Here is a 15,538-nt window from a genome sequence, read left to right on the forward strand (position 1 = left end):
GGGATGGGAAAACAGGGCTGGAGGGAAAAAGGAGAACAGAAAAGAGATTATCAGCATCAGCTGGAGGACAGTGTCTGGAGGGGGTCTGCATTTGCCAGCCTGGAGGTGGGTGTTATTGTTTTATTTTTAGCTGTTATATGGACAGCCTCATACCCATTAAAATCCCATTACGGTGAGCACACAACTGGGATTTAAGCAGTGAAGTAATGACTGAGCAACTCTGATGTATATAAGGGTTGTTATTTATGTTGCTTATTTTCATCTTTGTTTGACAAACACCACACAAAACATCTCTGATACTGATAAATACATCAGAAACTAAATATTTATATCAGTCAGGTGATAGCATCAGGTGATTTGTGCTAGCTCTATCCTGCTCCATGGTGGTTCAAGTACACAGGAGCCTCTGCTCCCCAGGTTACTTCAGGACATTAAAATGCTTTTAGACTTTTCTTTTACAGAAGTTGGAATTTAATAAAAATAAATGTTTGATTATACTACTAAATACTAAGAAAAAAAACCCTTTCTTTTAGCAGATATTTGGATCCCCTTTTCTTTTTCCTGCCTCCTTCTGTGCTCAGGCCATTAATTCAGTGACTTCTCAGCAGAAATGCTGCTCTGTCTATGGCAAAGTTTAGCAAATAATGACCAAGGGGTACCAACACTCAGGGTGAACCACAGCCAGAGTTTGGCCACCTGTTCCACTCAGATCCTGCATGCTGCAGGCAAATTACATTTATAGCTCTTCCTGAAAAGTGCTTGTTTGAAAAAGCCTCGTAGACAGGCATCTCCTGTGCAGAAACAGTTAAAGTGCAGCCGCAGCTGAGGGCAGGAGGAGCCTGTTCTGAATGCTGATGTGAACCCTGAAAGAAAGGCAGCTCCAAGTAGCATTAACTGAGTACTTTCCGGGCTGGTGTGGGCATTGCTTGACCTGCTTCTGCTCCCCATGAATGAAATAGAGGATTATCCATTCTTCGAAAACCTTGCTAGTTAAGTGTTGGGAGGCTTCAAGCAGGTAATGATGAAAAATGCAACCAAAAAAAACCACCAACAAGTAATAATAAAGCATAAAAGCCCCAAGGCTTATCCAAGTACTCTAATTTCACTACAACAGGCACTGGGAAACTCCCTGCTGCTTGGTAAAGTCTGATATTGGTGAATTTTGGAGCATTTGAAGGTATAAATCATAGAATCTTAGAATGTTCCACTTAGGAGTGGAAAATTTCCCTTAAGACCTCCCTAAGAATACAAAGAAGTATTTGAGTTCACTTAGCTAAAAATCAAAACTAGTAATTCCTGTTATCAGCTCATTGATGCTGTAATTTGATTGAAGTTTCTGCACTGTAAAGAACATGTGGGCACATGTCCTTTGCACTGAGCTGATGGATTCATCCTAAGTGCTGCTTTAAGTTACTGGATTAAAAAATAATGCAGCTAGAGAAAGAGGGGGAAATATCTTAATTAAAGAAAAAATGGTAAGTGGGTTTTTTCCCCCTTTTTATAAATATGGTTTGAAACCAGAATGAACACCTATGGTAAGTTTAAATTTCTGCTGATAAAATACTAATGCAGCCCCTTTTACTCTACCAGTGTCCACAGCTTCTTACAGAACAATATGAGTTTTTGCTGTTCACAGACTGTATTTTTTCTGCTCAGCTGTGTGGGCAGTGGGTCACATCATTTAGGCTGGCATGGCATTTTTGGAGTAGCATGGTGCTCAGCTTTTAACTTCTTAAAAAGGAGTAAATTTTGAATAGTCCCTTAAATATTTTTTAATTTAAAAATTATACTCACTCTTTCCTGCTTAAATATCTTTCCTTAATAAGACTTAATGATTTTTTTCAGCTGGATTCCCAAATTAACATCTGCATTACCATTTATCTATTCCTAAACCTTACTGAGCCTCCTTTTCTCACTTCAATACTTGGATGTCAAACCAAGGCAGTCACAAGCTGGTCATTTAGCCTATGCCTTAGTGTTCCTGAGAGGGAGCATATCTGCCACACGTGACAGCCCATCCTCAGCCATCCCTGTTAGCAAATCTAATAGTGGGAAAGAAAATTCATCTGGCTTGGTGGTTCTGAGGTCCCTCTTCATGGCACTGTGCTGAAGCATGAAGGATAACCCAGCCACCCACCCCCTTAGAGGATGGGAGAAATGGTCAGTGAGAATCTGTGCTGTGCCCATGGGTCCTGGCAAGGCAGTTCTGTCCCTGTGCTGCCAGCCCTGCTGCACCCAGGTAGCTGAGGCATCTTGGCTGCTGTCGCAAGGGGAATATGCCCAAAAAGTGTTTCTGAACCCAATGAGAGGCCCCAGGCTGGCACAAGGTCAAAACACTGTGGCCCAAGGGAGGTTGCATGGACAGTGTGAGCGTTTTAAATCCTCAGTCATAGAATCACAGAATTGTTTGAGTTGCATGGAGCCTTAAGGACCATCTTGTTCCAACCCCTGCTATGGGCAGGAACACCTTCCACTCATCCAGGTTGCTCAGAGTCCCCCCAACCTGGCCTTGAACATTTCCAGGGATGGGGCAGCCACAGTTTCTCTGTGTAATCTCTGCCAGGGCCTTCCCACCCTCACAGGGAAGAATTTCTTCCAAATACCCAATCTAACCCTGCCCTCTTGTCAGTGTGAAGCCATTCCTCCTGTTCTGTCACTCTGTGCCCTTGTCCAAAATCCCTCTCCATCTCTGATACAATGCAGGTGTAACCTGGATGAGTCTGCTTGGAAAATAGCAAAGCTGTGACAATGATGCCATGGGAACTTCACTTGGGAGCTGAAGGTAAGCTCCCCCAGACCCTGCATCCTTTCACAATGGGGTGTCACTACTCATAGAATCATATAATGGAATCACAGAATGGTTTCTGTTGGAAGAGACCTTACACATTACGTAGTTCCAACCTCCTGCTGTGGGTTTCCAACTCCCCCAGATCACTAATCCTCTTCAGCCCAGAAGAAAAGTAATCAGGGAGGGTGGGTACTGCCCAGCTTCAGTTACAGTGCAGGGTTGGTCTCACCCCACCTCTTCGTGGATGGCTCACTTACCACTATCTACTGATTCTTTAGCAAATGACTAATAGGTGATGACAGACCTGAATGCATTGTGGAGCAAGGGACAAAAAAAAAAAAAAAAAAAGGAGGAAATCAGTGATAAATAGCAGCGAGTTTATTTCTTATTTACAGTAGATTAAATGTACTAAAATTAATTCTGCCACTCCCCTGTTCCCCTGGCAGGCAGAGAAAAGCATGTTCCTCCATGTTTCTGTCAGCAGCACTGTCATTGTGCAATCACCTTAGTGACTGAGAGCACACTTGAGCCTCCAGCGACTGAGAGTGGAGAAGGTGTGACTGCCTCTTGGAAAACTGGCTGCAAGTATTCCCAGTGTAGCAATATGAAAACAATCCTTGGGTAAATTTGCAACAGCCTGGGGCTCGTGGGAGAAGAGCTACAGTGCCCCTGAACTTGGTGTTTGTGAGGCTGCACCTTGAATCCTGTGTTCAGTTTTTGGCCATTCACAGCAAGAAAGACATTGAGGTGCTGGAGTGTGTCCAGGGAAGAGCAGTGGAGCTGGGGAAGGTCTGAAGGACAAGTGTGATGAGGAGCTGATGGGGAGCTGGGAGGGCTCAACCTGGAGAAAACGAGACTTGGGACCAGGACCGTTATCACTCTCTACAACTCCCTGACAAGGAGGGTGGAGCCAGGTGAGGTCAGGCTCTGCTCCCAAGTAACAAGTTACAGGATGAGAGGAAACAGCCTCAAGTTGTGCCAAGGGACGTTTCAATGGGATACTAGGAAAAAATTCTTCACAGAAAGGACTTTCAAGCACTGGTACACAGGCTGCCCATGAAAGTGGTGGTGTCACCATCCCAGAAGTGTTTAAAAAATGCATGGTTGTGGCACTTGGGGACGTGGTTTAGTGGTGGAATTGGCATTGTTAGTCTAATTGTTGAAATCAGTGATCTTAGAGGCCTTTTCCAACCTATATGAGTCCATAATTCTGAGGACTTAAATGCTCAGCTTAAGATTTAGACCATGCAAGAACGTTTCAGAGCAAAGGAAGCCCCTGAATCCCCTCTTAGGAGCTGGACCAAGATCCTCTCCAGAGGCTTGGGGACAGCAGCAGCCCTTGTGATGAGACTGGGCTGCAAGGCAGCGAGACTGGTTTTTTTCCCCTCTGCCTCTTCGTGCCAGGCTGGACTTAGACTCCTGGTGAAGCAGTGCTTGTTTACACTCTAATAATCAATAATGCAGCCTATGGCCCCAAAGTAAAGTCAACATAACAAAGTTACAGCTCCAAAACAGTGGAAGGCTACTCAAATGAGGTGACACAGCAAAAATAGGAGACTTAAAATGTTAATTGTTTGCTTTCTGATGCTACCTGCTTCTGAGTCACTGTGGAGGTTTCAAACAGGCTGTGGGTGATGGCCTTGTCCTCTATGTAGAGGAAGAAAACCATGGAAGTCTGTTTGGAGGATTTGAGCTCTGGTGCATCTGCTGGCAAGTATAGTTGAGGTCTGTAATCATTGAAAAGGAAATACTGAAATGATCTATGAGCCTGAATGCCAGTCCAGCCATCTGGGAGATCCTCAGTGAGAGATCAGTCTGAGAGACTGAAAGGCCCAAAGCTTTGCACTGCTGGTAAGTGGTAGGAATGCACAAGGGAAAAGAAGTGTCTCAATCCAATATGGAAAATTCAAAAAGTAGCAGAGATCCAATTGACCAAGGAAACAAAGTGGGGAAAAAAATTAATTGCATGGAACTTAAGGAGAGGCTCAGACTTGGCAAAGAGAAGATATGGGATCAGCTCACTATGGAAGATGCCAGTATGCACCTTCCCAAATGGGTTTGGGGACGGTACCCTGTGCAGGTGCTCCCAGGTCTGAGCAGGAAAGGACCTGCTTATCTCACAGTGTCTGCCAGCTGAGCCCCAGCAAACAGACTGGAGTGGGCAGGAGGAAATCAGCTGCTGCCAGAGCATGGAGACACTCTTGGCATTGCCACTGGGGGAAGCTGTTCTGGTTAAACCTGCTGCCAAGATATTCTGGGGCACAAGATGACATGTGAGCAGCCTGTGCAATGGCTCTGGGACTCAATGCAGGAGGACAAGGGGTTGGCAAGAGGTTTCTGGGAGTGGATCTTCACTTACAGTGGGGCAGGAACACATGATGTACACACACGCCTGATCCAGCCTTGCAGTCTTGTAATGCGTCACTTGAGGTACTGACCAGCACTGGGCTCCACTGGTGGTAGCACAGAACAGTCAGTGCCTCATGGCAGTAGTTGAGGTGGAGAATAGGCTTTGAGCAGGGCATTGCCTTTGCAGGTAAATGTCCCAGGTGCCTGAGTCCTCTGTGGCTCTGATCAAAGGGACAGTTCAGCTTAGGACAGCACCCCAGGGGATGGGGCACATGACCTGCAGCATGGTGCGGAGCCAGCCATGCAGGTCCCCACCCTCCTGCCAGGACACCACGCTGGGTTTGCTCTCCCACTCCACAGGTCTTTGGCTCCACAATGAGGGAGAGGTGATTGTCTTGGAAAAAGCAGGAACAAGGCAGAGAACATTTGCTCAGGGTCACCTGAGGCACAGCTTGGTACAATGTGCAAAGACCATCAAGCCCACAGCATGCTTGTGAACGTGTCAAGCCCACCTGAGCCATGGAGCTTCCCACATCAACCCACATGTTGCTGCCTCCCTCTTCACCCACAACAGCCCCACCTGGCTTATGGTATCAGGTTACCCTGAAAGGAATGCATAATTTTCCTGGAAAAGCCAAGTGATTTTGCTGATAGGTAACAAGGATTGGTCTCCAGCCAGGACATGTCCTGGAGCTCAAAGAGCTGGAGCAGTTACTCCTCCCAGAGAGAAGCCACCATTAGAGCAATCTGTGAGTGGGTGGGGTGGGTCATGCTAAAAGGAAATATTAGAGAGCTGTGTAAACAGTGCAAGCTGGAATGAAGAGAGAAGCAACATGGCAGGGCTCCATGTCCACTCCGTTCTGGTGACGGGGGCCAACCGGGGACTCGGCCTGGGGTTTGTCCAGCATTTCCTGAGGATGCCAAACCCACCTCAGTGGATCTTTGCAACCTGTCGGGACCCCAAGGGACAGAGAGCACAGGTGAGGCTGGGCGGGAGGCAGGGGCTGTGCTGGGGGATGGGAGCACTCGGTGCCAGGGGGAGATTGGAACAGGGCTGGTGCTTGCAAGGGGCTGGAGCTTCAGCTGGGCACCTGTGGCACAGGGCAGCTGGGCTGAGACAACATGGGAGCAGCTGTGCATGGAGGGGATACGTGGTGTGTGCAGGAGCTGTGGAGTGTTCCCCCTGTATTAGGATCAGGGCAGCTGGAGGAGGGTGCTGGGCACTTGGTGGTGCAGGGATGGAGCTGGAGGGACACAGGCTTTGGCTGGCTTAGCAGGGTGAGCCTTGGTAATGCTGTTCCAGCCTGTTGATACCAAAGTCATCACCCTTCTTGCAGGACCTACAGAATTTGGCCTCCAAACATCCCAACCTGGTCATCATCGCTCTTGGTAGGTTCTCTCTTGGCCCAGTTCCTCTGGTGAATGCTTGGGTACTCATCACAGCCCTGGGAGCTTCACTCAGGAGGCAGGCTTGGGGGGGCACTTCCTTTGGGGGACACAGGGGACCCCAAACCACCATAGGGTCACTGAGCTCCAGTGTACTGGCTCTGCAGAAATTGCCGACCCTGCCAGCATCAAGGCAGCTGCAGCCAAGGTTGAGGAGTGCCTGGGGAGCTCTGGGCTGAACCTCCTCATCAACAATGCTGGAATGGTCAAGCCTAAGATGCTTGAGGCTGAAACATTGGAGGACATGACTGAGACTTACACCACCAACACAGTTGGACCCCTGCTGATGGGCCAGGTGAGTCCCCAGCACTACAGCACAGCTCCAGAAGGATCCCTTCCCATGTGCTGAAACTGAACATGACAGAGGGAGTGAAGGGCCAGTGGGAGGGGCTCCTGTCAGTGCTCTGGTACCCTGATGGGCTCTCAGTTAATGAGAAGCTTGTGGAGCCATGGGCCTGGAGCTCAGGAGCTGGAGCCCGGCAGGGAAGAGGAGGGAGGATGCTCCCCCAGTGCTGGTGTCAATGTTGCCCACTGTGGAAGGAGCTTCTCCCCTGCCTGTCCATGTGTGCTCCTGTCCCCTCTGTCTCCTCGCAGGCATTTCTGCCCTTGCTGAAGAAGGCTGCCCAGGGGAGCCCAGGCTCAGGGCTGAGCTGCAGCAAGGCTGCCATCGTCAACATATCCAGCATTGGCGGCTCCATCGCTTCTGCCTTTGGCTGGGAGTTGATACAAGTCACCTCGTACCGCTGCAGCAAGGTGCTGTCACACTTTGCTTTCCCTGCCCAGCTGTTCCCTTGCAGCCCCCCTTCCCCTCTCACCACCGTCCCTGCATTGTCTCTCCTCAGGCTGCTCTGAACATGCTGAGCAAGTGCCAGTCCCTGGCGTACAAGGAGCACGGCATCCTCTGCGTCGCTCTCCACCCCGGCTGGGTGCAAACTGACTTGGGCAGCTCTGCCGGAGGCGTGGTAGGAATTCCCCCGGGGCGGGTCCATCAGAGCTTCTGTGCTGGTTTTGCATGGGTGGGAGTTGCTATCCTGAGCCCCTGCCCATGGCTTCCCTGCCTGCCCAATCCCTGCTGGGGCAGCTCCCGCTGTCCTGGTCCTGGGTGCTGGGTGTCCCCGTGCCCTCAGTTCTCGTCTCAGTCCCTCCCCCTGGGGTTTTCAGCTTTCCCTTTGCCCTGGAGCAGCTCTTTCCCCTGGCTCCAGCTGCTCCAGGGCCTTCAGCCAGGCCTTGGGCATGGGCTGCATCTCCCCCTGTGCCCCACAGCCCCCAGTGACAGTGGATGACAGCGTGCAAGGGATGCTGAAGGTCCTCTCCTCCCTCTCTGAGAAGGACACCGGCACCTTCCTGGACTGGGAAGGCAACGTCATCCCCTGGTGAGGCACCACTGCAGGATCCTGGCAGCCAAGAGGTCCCTTTGGCACTGCTCCCACCTCCCCCACATCCTCAATAAACTCCTGCTGAGACCTCCAGCTCTGTTGTGCAGTGCCAGCTCATGGGGTGACCCTCTCCAGATATCCCACTCCTGCACTGGGGATTGGTGGTGCCCGCAGCTGCCCCAACCCATGGCTGTCACTGGCATCCCCATGAGTTCCAGCCAGCAGGTGCCATGGCACCGTGACTGCCCTCTGGAGACCTCCCCTCCAGGAGGCACTGGAGGGAAGACTGGCTGTGGAGACAGAGCATAGAGGCATCAGCTGCCAGAGTTTACAGACGTGGAGGATGCAAGGGGACCACAGGTGGATTGGGAAAGGAGAGAGAAGTTGCTTCCCAAGCCTTTTTCTTCTTGAAGCTCCACAGCCAAGCACCTCATCCCCATGTCCTGGGCCGCCTGGAAGAGGCACAGCCCTGCTAGCATAAGCCAGGGAGTGGGTGGGCAGGAGAGGAGACATTTCCCAGGAGGAGAGGAGACACTTCCTAGGCAGAAAATGCCTGTGAAGATGAGAAATGGGACTCAGTCCTGGGACAAAGCATCTGAACGACCCTCCTGGAAGGTTCAGTCCTTACTGCTGCTGTCCCAGTCTCTGCTTCCACCTGGGAGAGAGAACCAGGCAGGGGGTGGGTGGCTGGGCCAGCAGCTGGTGATGTGCTGGCCATGCAGGTACCCATCCTTCTGCCAGGAGACTGGATCCTCTGGGTGTGCTTCCCTGCATGGGAGCCTTGTTTCACTTGACAATCAGGGAATGCGCATTGGCTTGGAGGAGGCCAGCTCAAGGCAGAGAGCGTCTGCTCGTGGCCATGTGAGGAATGTCCTGGCCCAGGGGATCAGGGCAGGGGGATGAGATCAGCCTGTTCCCAGTGCTGTGTGGGTCTGATGCAGAAAGCCCTTCTTCTGAAGGTGTCAAGCCCATGTGAGCCCTGGAGCTTTCCACATCCCTTCCACATGCTGCTCCTTCCCTCCTCAACCACAACATCCTCTCCTGGCTTGTGGCACTAGATTTCCTGAGAACAGCAGAATTTTGCCTGAAACCGCCAAGGGTTTTTGCCCTTTAGAAACAGGGACTGGCTCCCAGCCGGGATCAATGGCCTGGAGTTTGAAGGGCAGGTGAGGTTGCTTCTCCTGGATCCAAGGGTTGGTGTAAATCCTGAGTGGGTGGAGTATCTGTAGAAAATGTTAAAGGAACTATTAGAGAGTAGAGCAAACAGTGAGAGCTGGAGCAGAGGAGGACAAGCAGCATGGCAGGGCTCCACGTCCGCTCCGTTCTGGTGACTGGGGCCAACCGAGGCATTGGCCTGGGGTTTGTCCAGCATTTCCTGAGGATGCCAAACCCACCTCAGTGGATCTTTGCAACCTGTCGGGACCCCAAGGGACAGAGAGCACAGGTGAGGCTGGGCGGGAGGCAGGGGCTGTGCTGGGGGATGGGAGCACTCGGTGCCAGGGGGAGATTGGAACAGGGCTGGTGCTTGCAAGGGGCTGGAGCTTCAGCTGGGCACCTGTGGCACAGGGCAGCTGGGCTGAGACAACATGGGAGCAGCTGTGCATGGGATGCATGGAAGGAACAGTGCTGCTTGGTCATGGAATCCTCCCCATCCATTGGGTTCAGGGCAGCTGGAGCATAGTGTGGGTCCACGGTAATGCAGGGATGGAGCCAGAGCAATGTGGGCTTTAGCTGGGAAAGGCTGAGCCTCTGCACAGCCCCTCCAGCCTCTCCATGCCTACACAGTGCCCTCTCTTTCAGGAGTTACAGAATTTGGCCTCCAAGCACCCCAACATCATCATCATCCCGCTCGGTAGGTGCCCCGAGGTGCAGATCCTTTGCCCCAGTTCCTCTGGCGAGTGCCCAGGCTGGGCACGCCCTGGGAGCCCCGTGCTGGGAGGGAGCTGTGCCATGGGCGGGTGCCTGCAGGGCCATCGGGCACTGCCACCTCTGGGGGAACAGAGGGGACTCCAGCATGGGGACACAGGCTCTGACCTCCCCTGTGTTGGCTCTGCAGAAGTCTCTGACCCTCCCAGCATCAAGGCAGCTGCAGCCAAGGTTGGGGAGCACCTGGGGGGCTCTGGGCTGAACCTCCTCATCAACAATGCTGGAATTGCAAAGCCATGCTCCCTTGATAATGAGACACCAGAGGATATGATACAGGTTTACACCACTAACACGGTTGGACCCCTGCTGATGGGCCAGGTGAGAGTCCCCAGCACTACAGCACAGCTCCAGAAGGATCCCTTCCCATGTGCTGAAACTGAACATGACAGAGGGAGTGAAGGGCCAGTGGGAGGGGCTCCTGTCAGTGCTCTGGTGCCCTGATGGGCTCTCAGTTAATGAGAAGCTTGTGGAGCCATGGGCTGGAGCTCAGGAGCTGGAGCCCGGCAGGGAAGAGGAGGGAGGATGCCCCCCCAGTGCTGGTGTCAATGTTGCCCACTGTGGAAGGAGCTTCTCCCCTGCCTGTCCATGTGTGCTCCTGTCCCCTCTGTCTCCTCACAGGCGTTTCTGCCCTTGCTGAAGAAGGCTGCCCAGGGGAGCCCAGGCTCAGGGCTGAGCTGCAGCAAGGCTGCCATCGTCAACATATCCAGCATTGCCGGCTCCATTGAGGAGATGTTTGTGTGGGAGTTTGGACAAGTTGTCTCATACCGCTGCAGCAAGGTACTGCCAGATTTTGCTGGGGGTGGGCTCAGACATTTTCCCCTCTGAATTATCACACTGCCTTGCAACCTCTCCCTCAGTCTGTGCCCCTCTCTATGCTATGACTGAGGTGCTGCCAGTCCCTGGGTGCCCATCACAGCTCAGTTATGTGCCTGGCCCTAGGTCCTACCTCTGAGAGACATGATGCAGTGGGACTTCATCTGGGCTGGGCATCCACACGGGGATAGTGAGGGAGCATCTTGTATCCCAGGAAGTGGCCCCCTCTGCCCAATCCCTGCCCCAGCTGTGGGGTCTGCACATGTCCCCTTTGCAGCCCCCCTTCCCCTCCCAGCACCGTCCCTGCATTGTCTCCCCTCAGGCTGCTCTGAACATGCTGAGCAAGTGCCAGTCCCTGGCATACAAGGAGCACGGCATCCTCTGCGTCACTTTCCACCCTGGCTGGGTGCAGACCGACATGGGGGGTGGAGGAGGATCATACAAGGTAAGAGATCTCCTGTCCATGGTCTGGGAGAGCCTCATCATTTAGGAATGCAGAATTTGCTGGGGTCTCATGCTGGGCTGTGTGAGAGCTCCTGGGCAGGTACCCTGGAGCCACAGGAGGGAGGGAGGTGAGGACTGGGAATGCTTCTTGCCCAGAGCAATGATGTGTGTCAGGGCAGACCCCTGAGCACAGAGCTGTTTCTCTCTCTGCCCCACAGCCTCCCCTGACAGTGGATGACAGTGTGCAAGGGATGCTGAAGGTGCTGTCCTCCATCTCTGAGAAGGAGACTGGGGCCTTCCTGGACTGGGAAGGGAAGGTCGTGCCCTGGTGAGATGCTGATTCAGGGTTCCAACTGTGAGGACATTTGCTGCCTGCACCATGTTGTACCTGTCCCTTAGTAAATGAGTTTCCACAAACAATTAACACTGTGTGTGAGCCTCCTTCCTTTGATCTTCTATTAATCATCACTGAGAATCCTCACTGGTGCTTTGAAAGCTCCTCTCAGTTATTTCCGCATATCACTGAGTTGGGTTGGTCTGAGCATTTGTTCTTGTCTAACTGGGGACCTGGACACCATCCTGATAGGAATTTGTCCCTGGGCTCGTCCCAGAGGTCTCCCTCAGAGTGGCAGCACCACCTTAAAATGACTCAGGCACTCCTCCCAGTGATTCATTTCTCATTTTCCTGTTCAAAGTCCAAGAAGAGCACTGCTCATTATCAGCTCCTTTACCACATAGGTCAGGAAGACAAAACCTGATGTGATCTTCCTTGCCTTGCTTATGCCCTGCTGTGTTCCTCCAGCAGGGATCAAGGTACTTAAAAACACTCATGAAGACCAGGGCCTCAAATGGGAAATCTCAAGTGCAGTCTTGAGCCCTCTCAGGGATGGAAACCTATTCTGTGTTCCTGTTAAATCCTGCCTGTACCTCTCTTCTTGGCAGTTCTGCTCCCTGCTGCGAGCTGGTGTGTGGAGGCAGGATAGGCTCCTGGTGTTGTGTACATTTCCATGGGGCACACGTGGCACTGGAGGCTCCAGTGATGAGCAGAGGTGTCCACAGGTTCTCTGGGGCTCACCACGGGGCTGATAGAGTGGGGTAGGGGAACAGATGGGCACGTGGGGCCTTGGGGCCCATGGGGACTCCGGGGATCCCCCACTGTGTGTCCTGTGGTGCATGGAGGGGTGGGGAGGAGCAGGGACATGGTTCCCACAGGCTGTGGGCTGCCTTGGGTGTGGAGCAGGGAGCTCTCACCCCCACAGAATCCTTTCTTCACCACCAGCACTGAGCCCAAGCTGAACCAGGGCCAGGAACAGGAAATGCAGCTCTGGAGTGACCAAAGTGCAATTCTGTAGCCATGAAACTGGGGAGCAAACGTGGAGAAGGATCATGATCAGGCAGGAGGTGGCAGTGGGACCCTGGGGATGATGGATGATGGGGATCAGGGACACTCTGGGTTACCCAGACCTCCCTGACTGTATCCTTCCCACAGCACCACTCAGCTCCCCATGGAGATCATTGCGCCATTTGTTGTATTTTTAACTGAGTTCCCTCAAATTTGTCGTATCGCACAGGATGCTAAAATTAATTCATTAATTCCTCACCTCTTGTACCACTTACATTTAGCTGAAATTATTATAACCCTGAATTTGGCTGTATTATAGGATGATGACCCCACTGCCTGAGGTCCCTTGCAGCAGTCTCATGTCCTGGGTGCCACCCCAGCACTGCTCGTGTTCTGCACAACTCAGGGCCCCGTTCCACACTGCCAAGGCTCTGAGCAGCAGCATCCAAATCCACCCGCACCCTCCTCAATCAAACAGGATTTGCTGGCCAGGCGGTGCTGGGTGTCGGTGCCAGGGGAGGGGACAGTGCGGGGACAGTCCTCACCATGCTGCCAGCATGCAGCAGACCCGGCGGGTGGCAGGGTCCCCTGTGCTGTGATCGTATAGTGGTCAGTACTCTGCGTTGTGGCCGCAGCAACCTCGGTTCGAATCCGAGTCACAGCAACTTTTGTCCCCAGCCGGGAGGGAGGGAGCTCCGAGGGGTTTGAAAAGATGTCAAGCCCTGGGAGGGGACCACAAGTTTGGGTGGTCCGAGAGTGACCAGATTGACACCGACAATGATTTCCCCACCTCCAGTCGCTGTGCAGGGTCTCTCCAGCGAGGCTGCAGTGGCACTTCTGGGAAAGCACTCCAGCTTCTTCGTTTATCCAGGCAAACTTGAGAATTTAGGGGAATTTGCCCAACGTTCCACTTCCTCAGAGTTTTGCAGAAAGAGGACCAGAAGATGCTGTGGGGGCCCTGCAGAGTGAGGAGGTGGGAGGCAGCAGCTTGCTCAGCTCCTGGCCTCCTGGGCATGAAGGACCTGCCACGGCAGAAGGCAGATAACCAGATTCAAGTCCTGCTGCTGGCACTCCCCGCTCCAGGGGAGCAGGATTTTGGTTGAAGGATCTCCAGGGATGCTTTCACAGCAGAGGCAAAACCCACCCAGAGCTGAGGGGTGACCGTGACAAACCCTGTGAGGGTTTGGGAACTCGAGGTCTCACGGGCACCAAGAAGCAGATGGAGATCTCTGGGCGCACCAGGAGATGCCTCAGCCTGGGGAAGCCTCTCCAACTGTTGCCTTTACCCCTTGGAGCCTTGATGGAGTCACCCCGTTTGCTTGGACTTGGTGCCCTCTCCTGACAGCCGCGCAGAACTCGCTCTGGTCGGCAGCTTTCAGAGGAGTGACACGAGGTGTGGCCCAGGCTGGTGGCGGGGAAGGCACCACCCCAGCAGTGGGGCTCAGCTCACTCTGGGGGCACCTGAGAGCAGCCGGAGGCTGCAGCACTCAGGCAGAGGGGCTCAGGAGTCTGCAGGGCTGGTGCTTGGGAAAAAGGGAGGGTGGATTTTTTTTCTAGCACAAAATAGATTTATTTTCTTTTGTATCTTATCCAGAGCAAGAAATTGAAAAAAAATCATTGCACATTTACTTTTAGGATTTACAGTTTATAGGGCACTTACTTGCACAACTTCATACTCCTCCAACATTCATTTACTGAAAACACATATCTCTTTACTTAGGGAAAGCTCAAAAAGCATTTTTTCTGTTCTAAAGATAAAACAGGAGGAAGAGAAGGCAAACATCTGGAGAAGCTGCCCATTAGCAGCAGCAGTGCCTGCCCCACTTTTACCCAGCTGAGCAGCAGAAACACAAGGAAATACGTAACTTCTCATTCCTCTTTATTTTAAACTTACCTGAAAAAATAATTTACTGTGCTTGAACAACTGATGTATGTTCAGGCTGAAAAACATTAAAAAAATTTACATAGGACAGGGGATATTTTTCATCCAAAATTGTTTGATATTCTGTTAAAAGAATTTCTATTTTGCAAAAATATCCTGAAGTGTCCCCACACCTACAGGGCAGTTCAGGTCCTGGCTGAGGCAGTGTGGTGGCCCCCCAGGTCACTGCAGCCTCTGCTCTCACATGAGCTGCATTCCCTTAAAGTGATGCAGGGCTCTGCTAGAAACCTCCACTTATCACCCTCCAGTGAAAAGGTTCTCCTGACCCTTTCAGGGTTCAGCTGGAGCCTCCTGTGTTCCAGTGTGTGCCCATGGCCTCTGGCACTGAGCACCACTGAACAGAGCCTGGCTGCCCTCCCAGGAGAGATGCTCCAGTCCCTTCAGTATCTTCACGGAGGTTGTCACGCAGAAAAAAAAAGTTGCCATCAGGAACCCAGACTTTTAGAGCTCTGCCTCAAGTCACTTGGGGCAGCCGAGCACCCTTCACTAAAGGACGGGAGTTGCGGAAACAACAATCCCCAACTTCACCCCTGCCTCAGTTGCCCCGGGCGGGACGGGACCGTCCGGTTCTGGCAGAAGGAGGCGCCGCTCCTGCCCCAGGGCTCCTAAAGGATAACGCCACCGCCTGAACAGGGGCTTGAACCCTGGACCCTCAGATTAAAAGTCTGATGCTCTCCCAACTGAGCTATCCAGGCTCACACTTGGCCTCCCGGGTGGTCTGTGACACCTGGGGCAGGACCTCACTTTCCTCAGTATTGCAGGGACAATGTGGGCACCCACTCTGGTATTCCCCACTCCCACGCCGCCCCAACGAGGCTGCCAGCGCAGGCCCGATGAACGCCCGGCTTCTGGCCATCTCCCTGGGCGCTCAGCAGGCACAGGACGCGCTCTGCGAAGGCGCCGCTGCCGCAGGGATGCGCAGCACGACACGAGCGGATGCTGCGGCAGCGGCTCTGCAGCCTCCGCCGCTCCCGGAGGGAGCCAGGAGGGCCCCGCCGCGGCCACGAGCACCAGCGCTGGCCGGGGCCGAGCAGGGCTCCGGCCTCTGCTCTGCGCTGGCTGCAGCAGCCTCGGCTCCAACCCCAGTCCTGGCTGCGCTTCCGCAGGAGCCG

The 15,538-nt window shown here is 53.0% G+C and overlaps 2 protein-coding genes and 2 non-coding genes across 5 annotated transcripts; 3 read left to right on the forward strand and 1 right to left on the reverse strand.

The window, feature by feature from the left end:
* Positions 1-5,970: 5,970 nt before the first annotated feature.
* On the forward strand, positions 5,971-8,052 carry LOC118691264 (C-factor-like). Of its 2 annotated transcripts, none has more exons than XM_036390394.1 (6): positions 5,971-6,117; positions 6,475-6,526; positions 6,691-6,878; positions 7,178-7,336; positions 7,426-7,545; positions 7,847-8,052. In XM_036390394.1, the coding sequence occupies exons 1-6, from the start codon at positions 5,971-5,973 to the stop codon at positions 7,958-7,960; spliced, it is 780 nt and encodes a 259-aa protein (XP_036246287.1). In that variant the 3' UTR covers positions 7,961-8,052. The 2 variants fall into 2 exon arrangements, with proteins under 2 accessions (XP_036246287.1, XP_036246288.1); XM_036390395.1 differs by having other exon boundaries at positions 7,426-7,540; positions 7,854-8,052.
* Positions 8,053-9,256: 1,204 nt separating this feature from the next.
* On the forward strand, positions 9,257-11,474 carry LOC118691272 (C-factor-like). The gene is made up of 6 exons (XM_036390407.1): positions 9,257-9,403; positions 9,760-9,811; positions 10,016-10,203; positions 10,504-10,662; positions 11,021-11,143; positions 11,361-11,474. The coding sequence occupies exons 1-6, from the start codon at positions 9,257-9,259 to the stop codon at positions 11,472-11,474; spliced, it is 783 nt and encodes a 260-aa protein (XP_036246300.1).
* Positions 11,475-13,076: 1,602 nt separating this feature from the next.
* On the forward strand, positions 13,077-13,148 carry TRNAH-GUG (transfer RNA histidin (anticodon GUG)). The gene has a single exon. It is a non-coding gene; the product is annotated as a tRNA-His (tRNA).
* A 1,900-nt stretch (positions 13,149-15,048) lies between these two features.
* TRNAK-UUU (transfer RNA lysine (anticodon UUU)) lies at positions 15,049-15,121 on the reverse strand. The gene has a single exon. It is a non-coding gene; the product is annotated as a tRNA-Lys (tRNA).
* Between the last annotated feature and the right edge of the window lie 417 nt (positions 15,122-15,538).

The sequence above is a fragment of the Molothrus ater genome, chromosome 12 (assembly GCF_012460135.2).
Source record: "Molothrus ater isolate BHLD 08-10-18 breed brown headed cowbird chromosome 12, BPBGC_Mater_1.1, whole genome shotgun sequence".
Classification (NCBI taxonomy): domain Eukaryota; kingdom Metazoa; phylum Chordata; class Aves; order Passeriformes; family Icteridae; genus Molothrus; species Molothrus ater.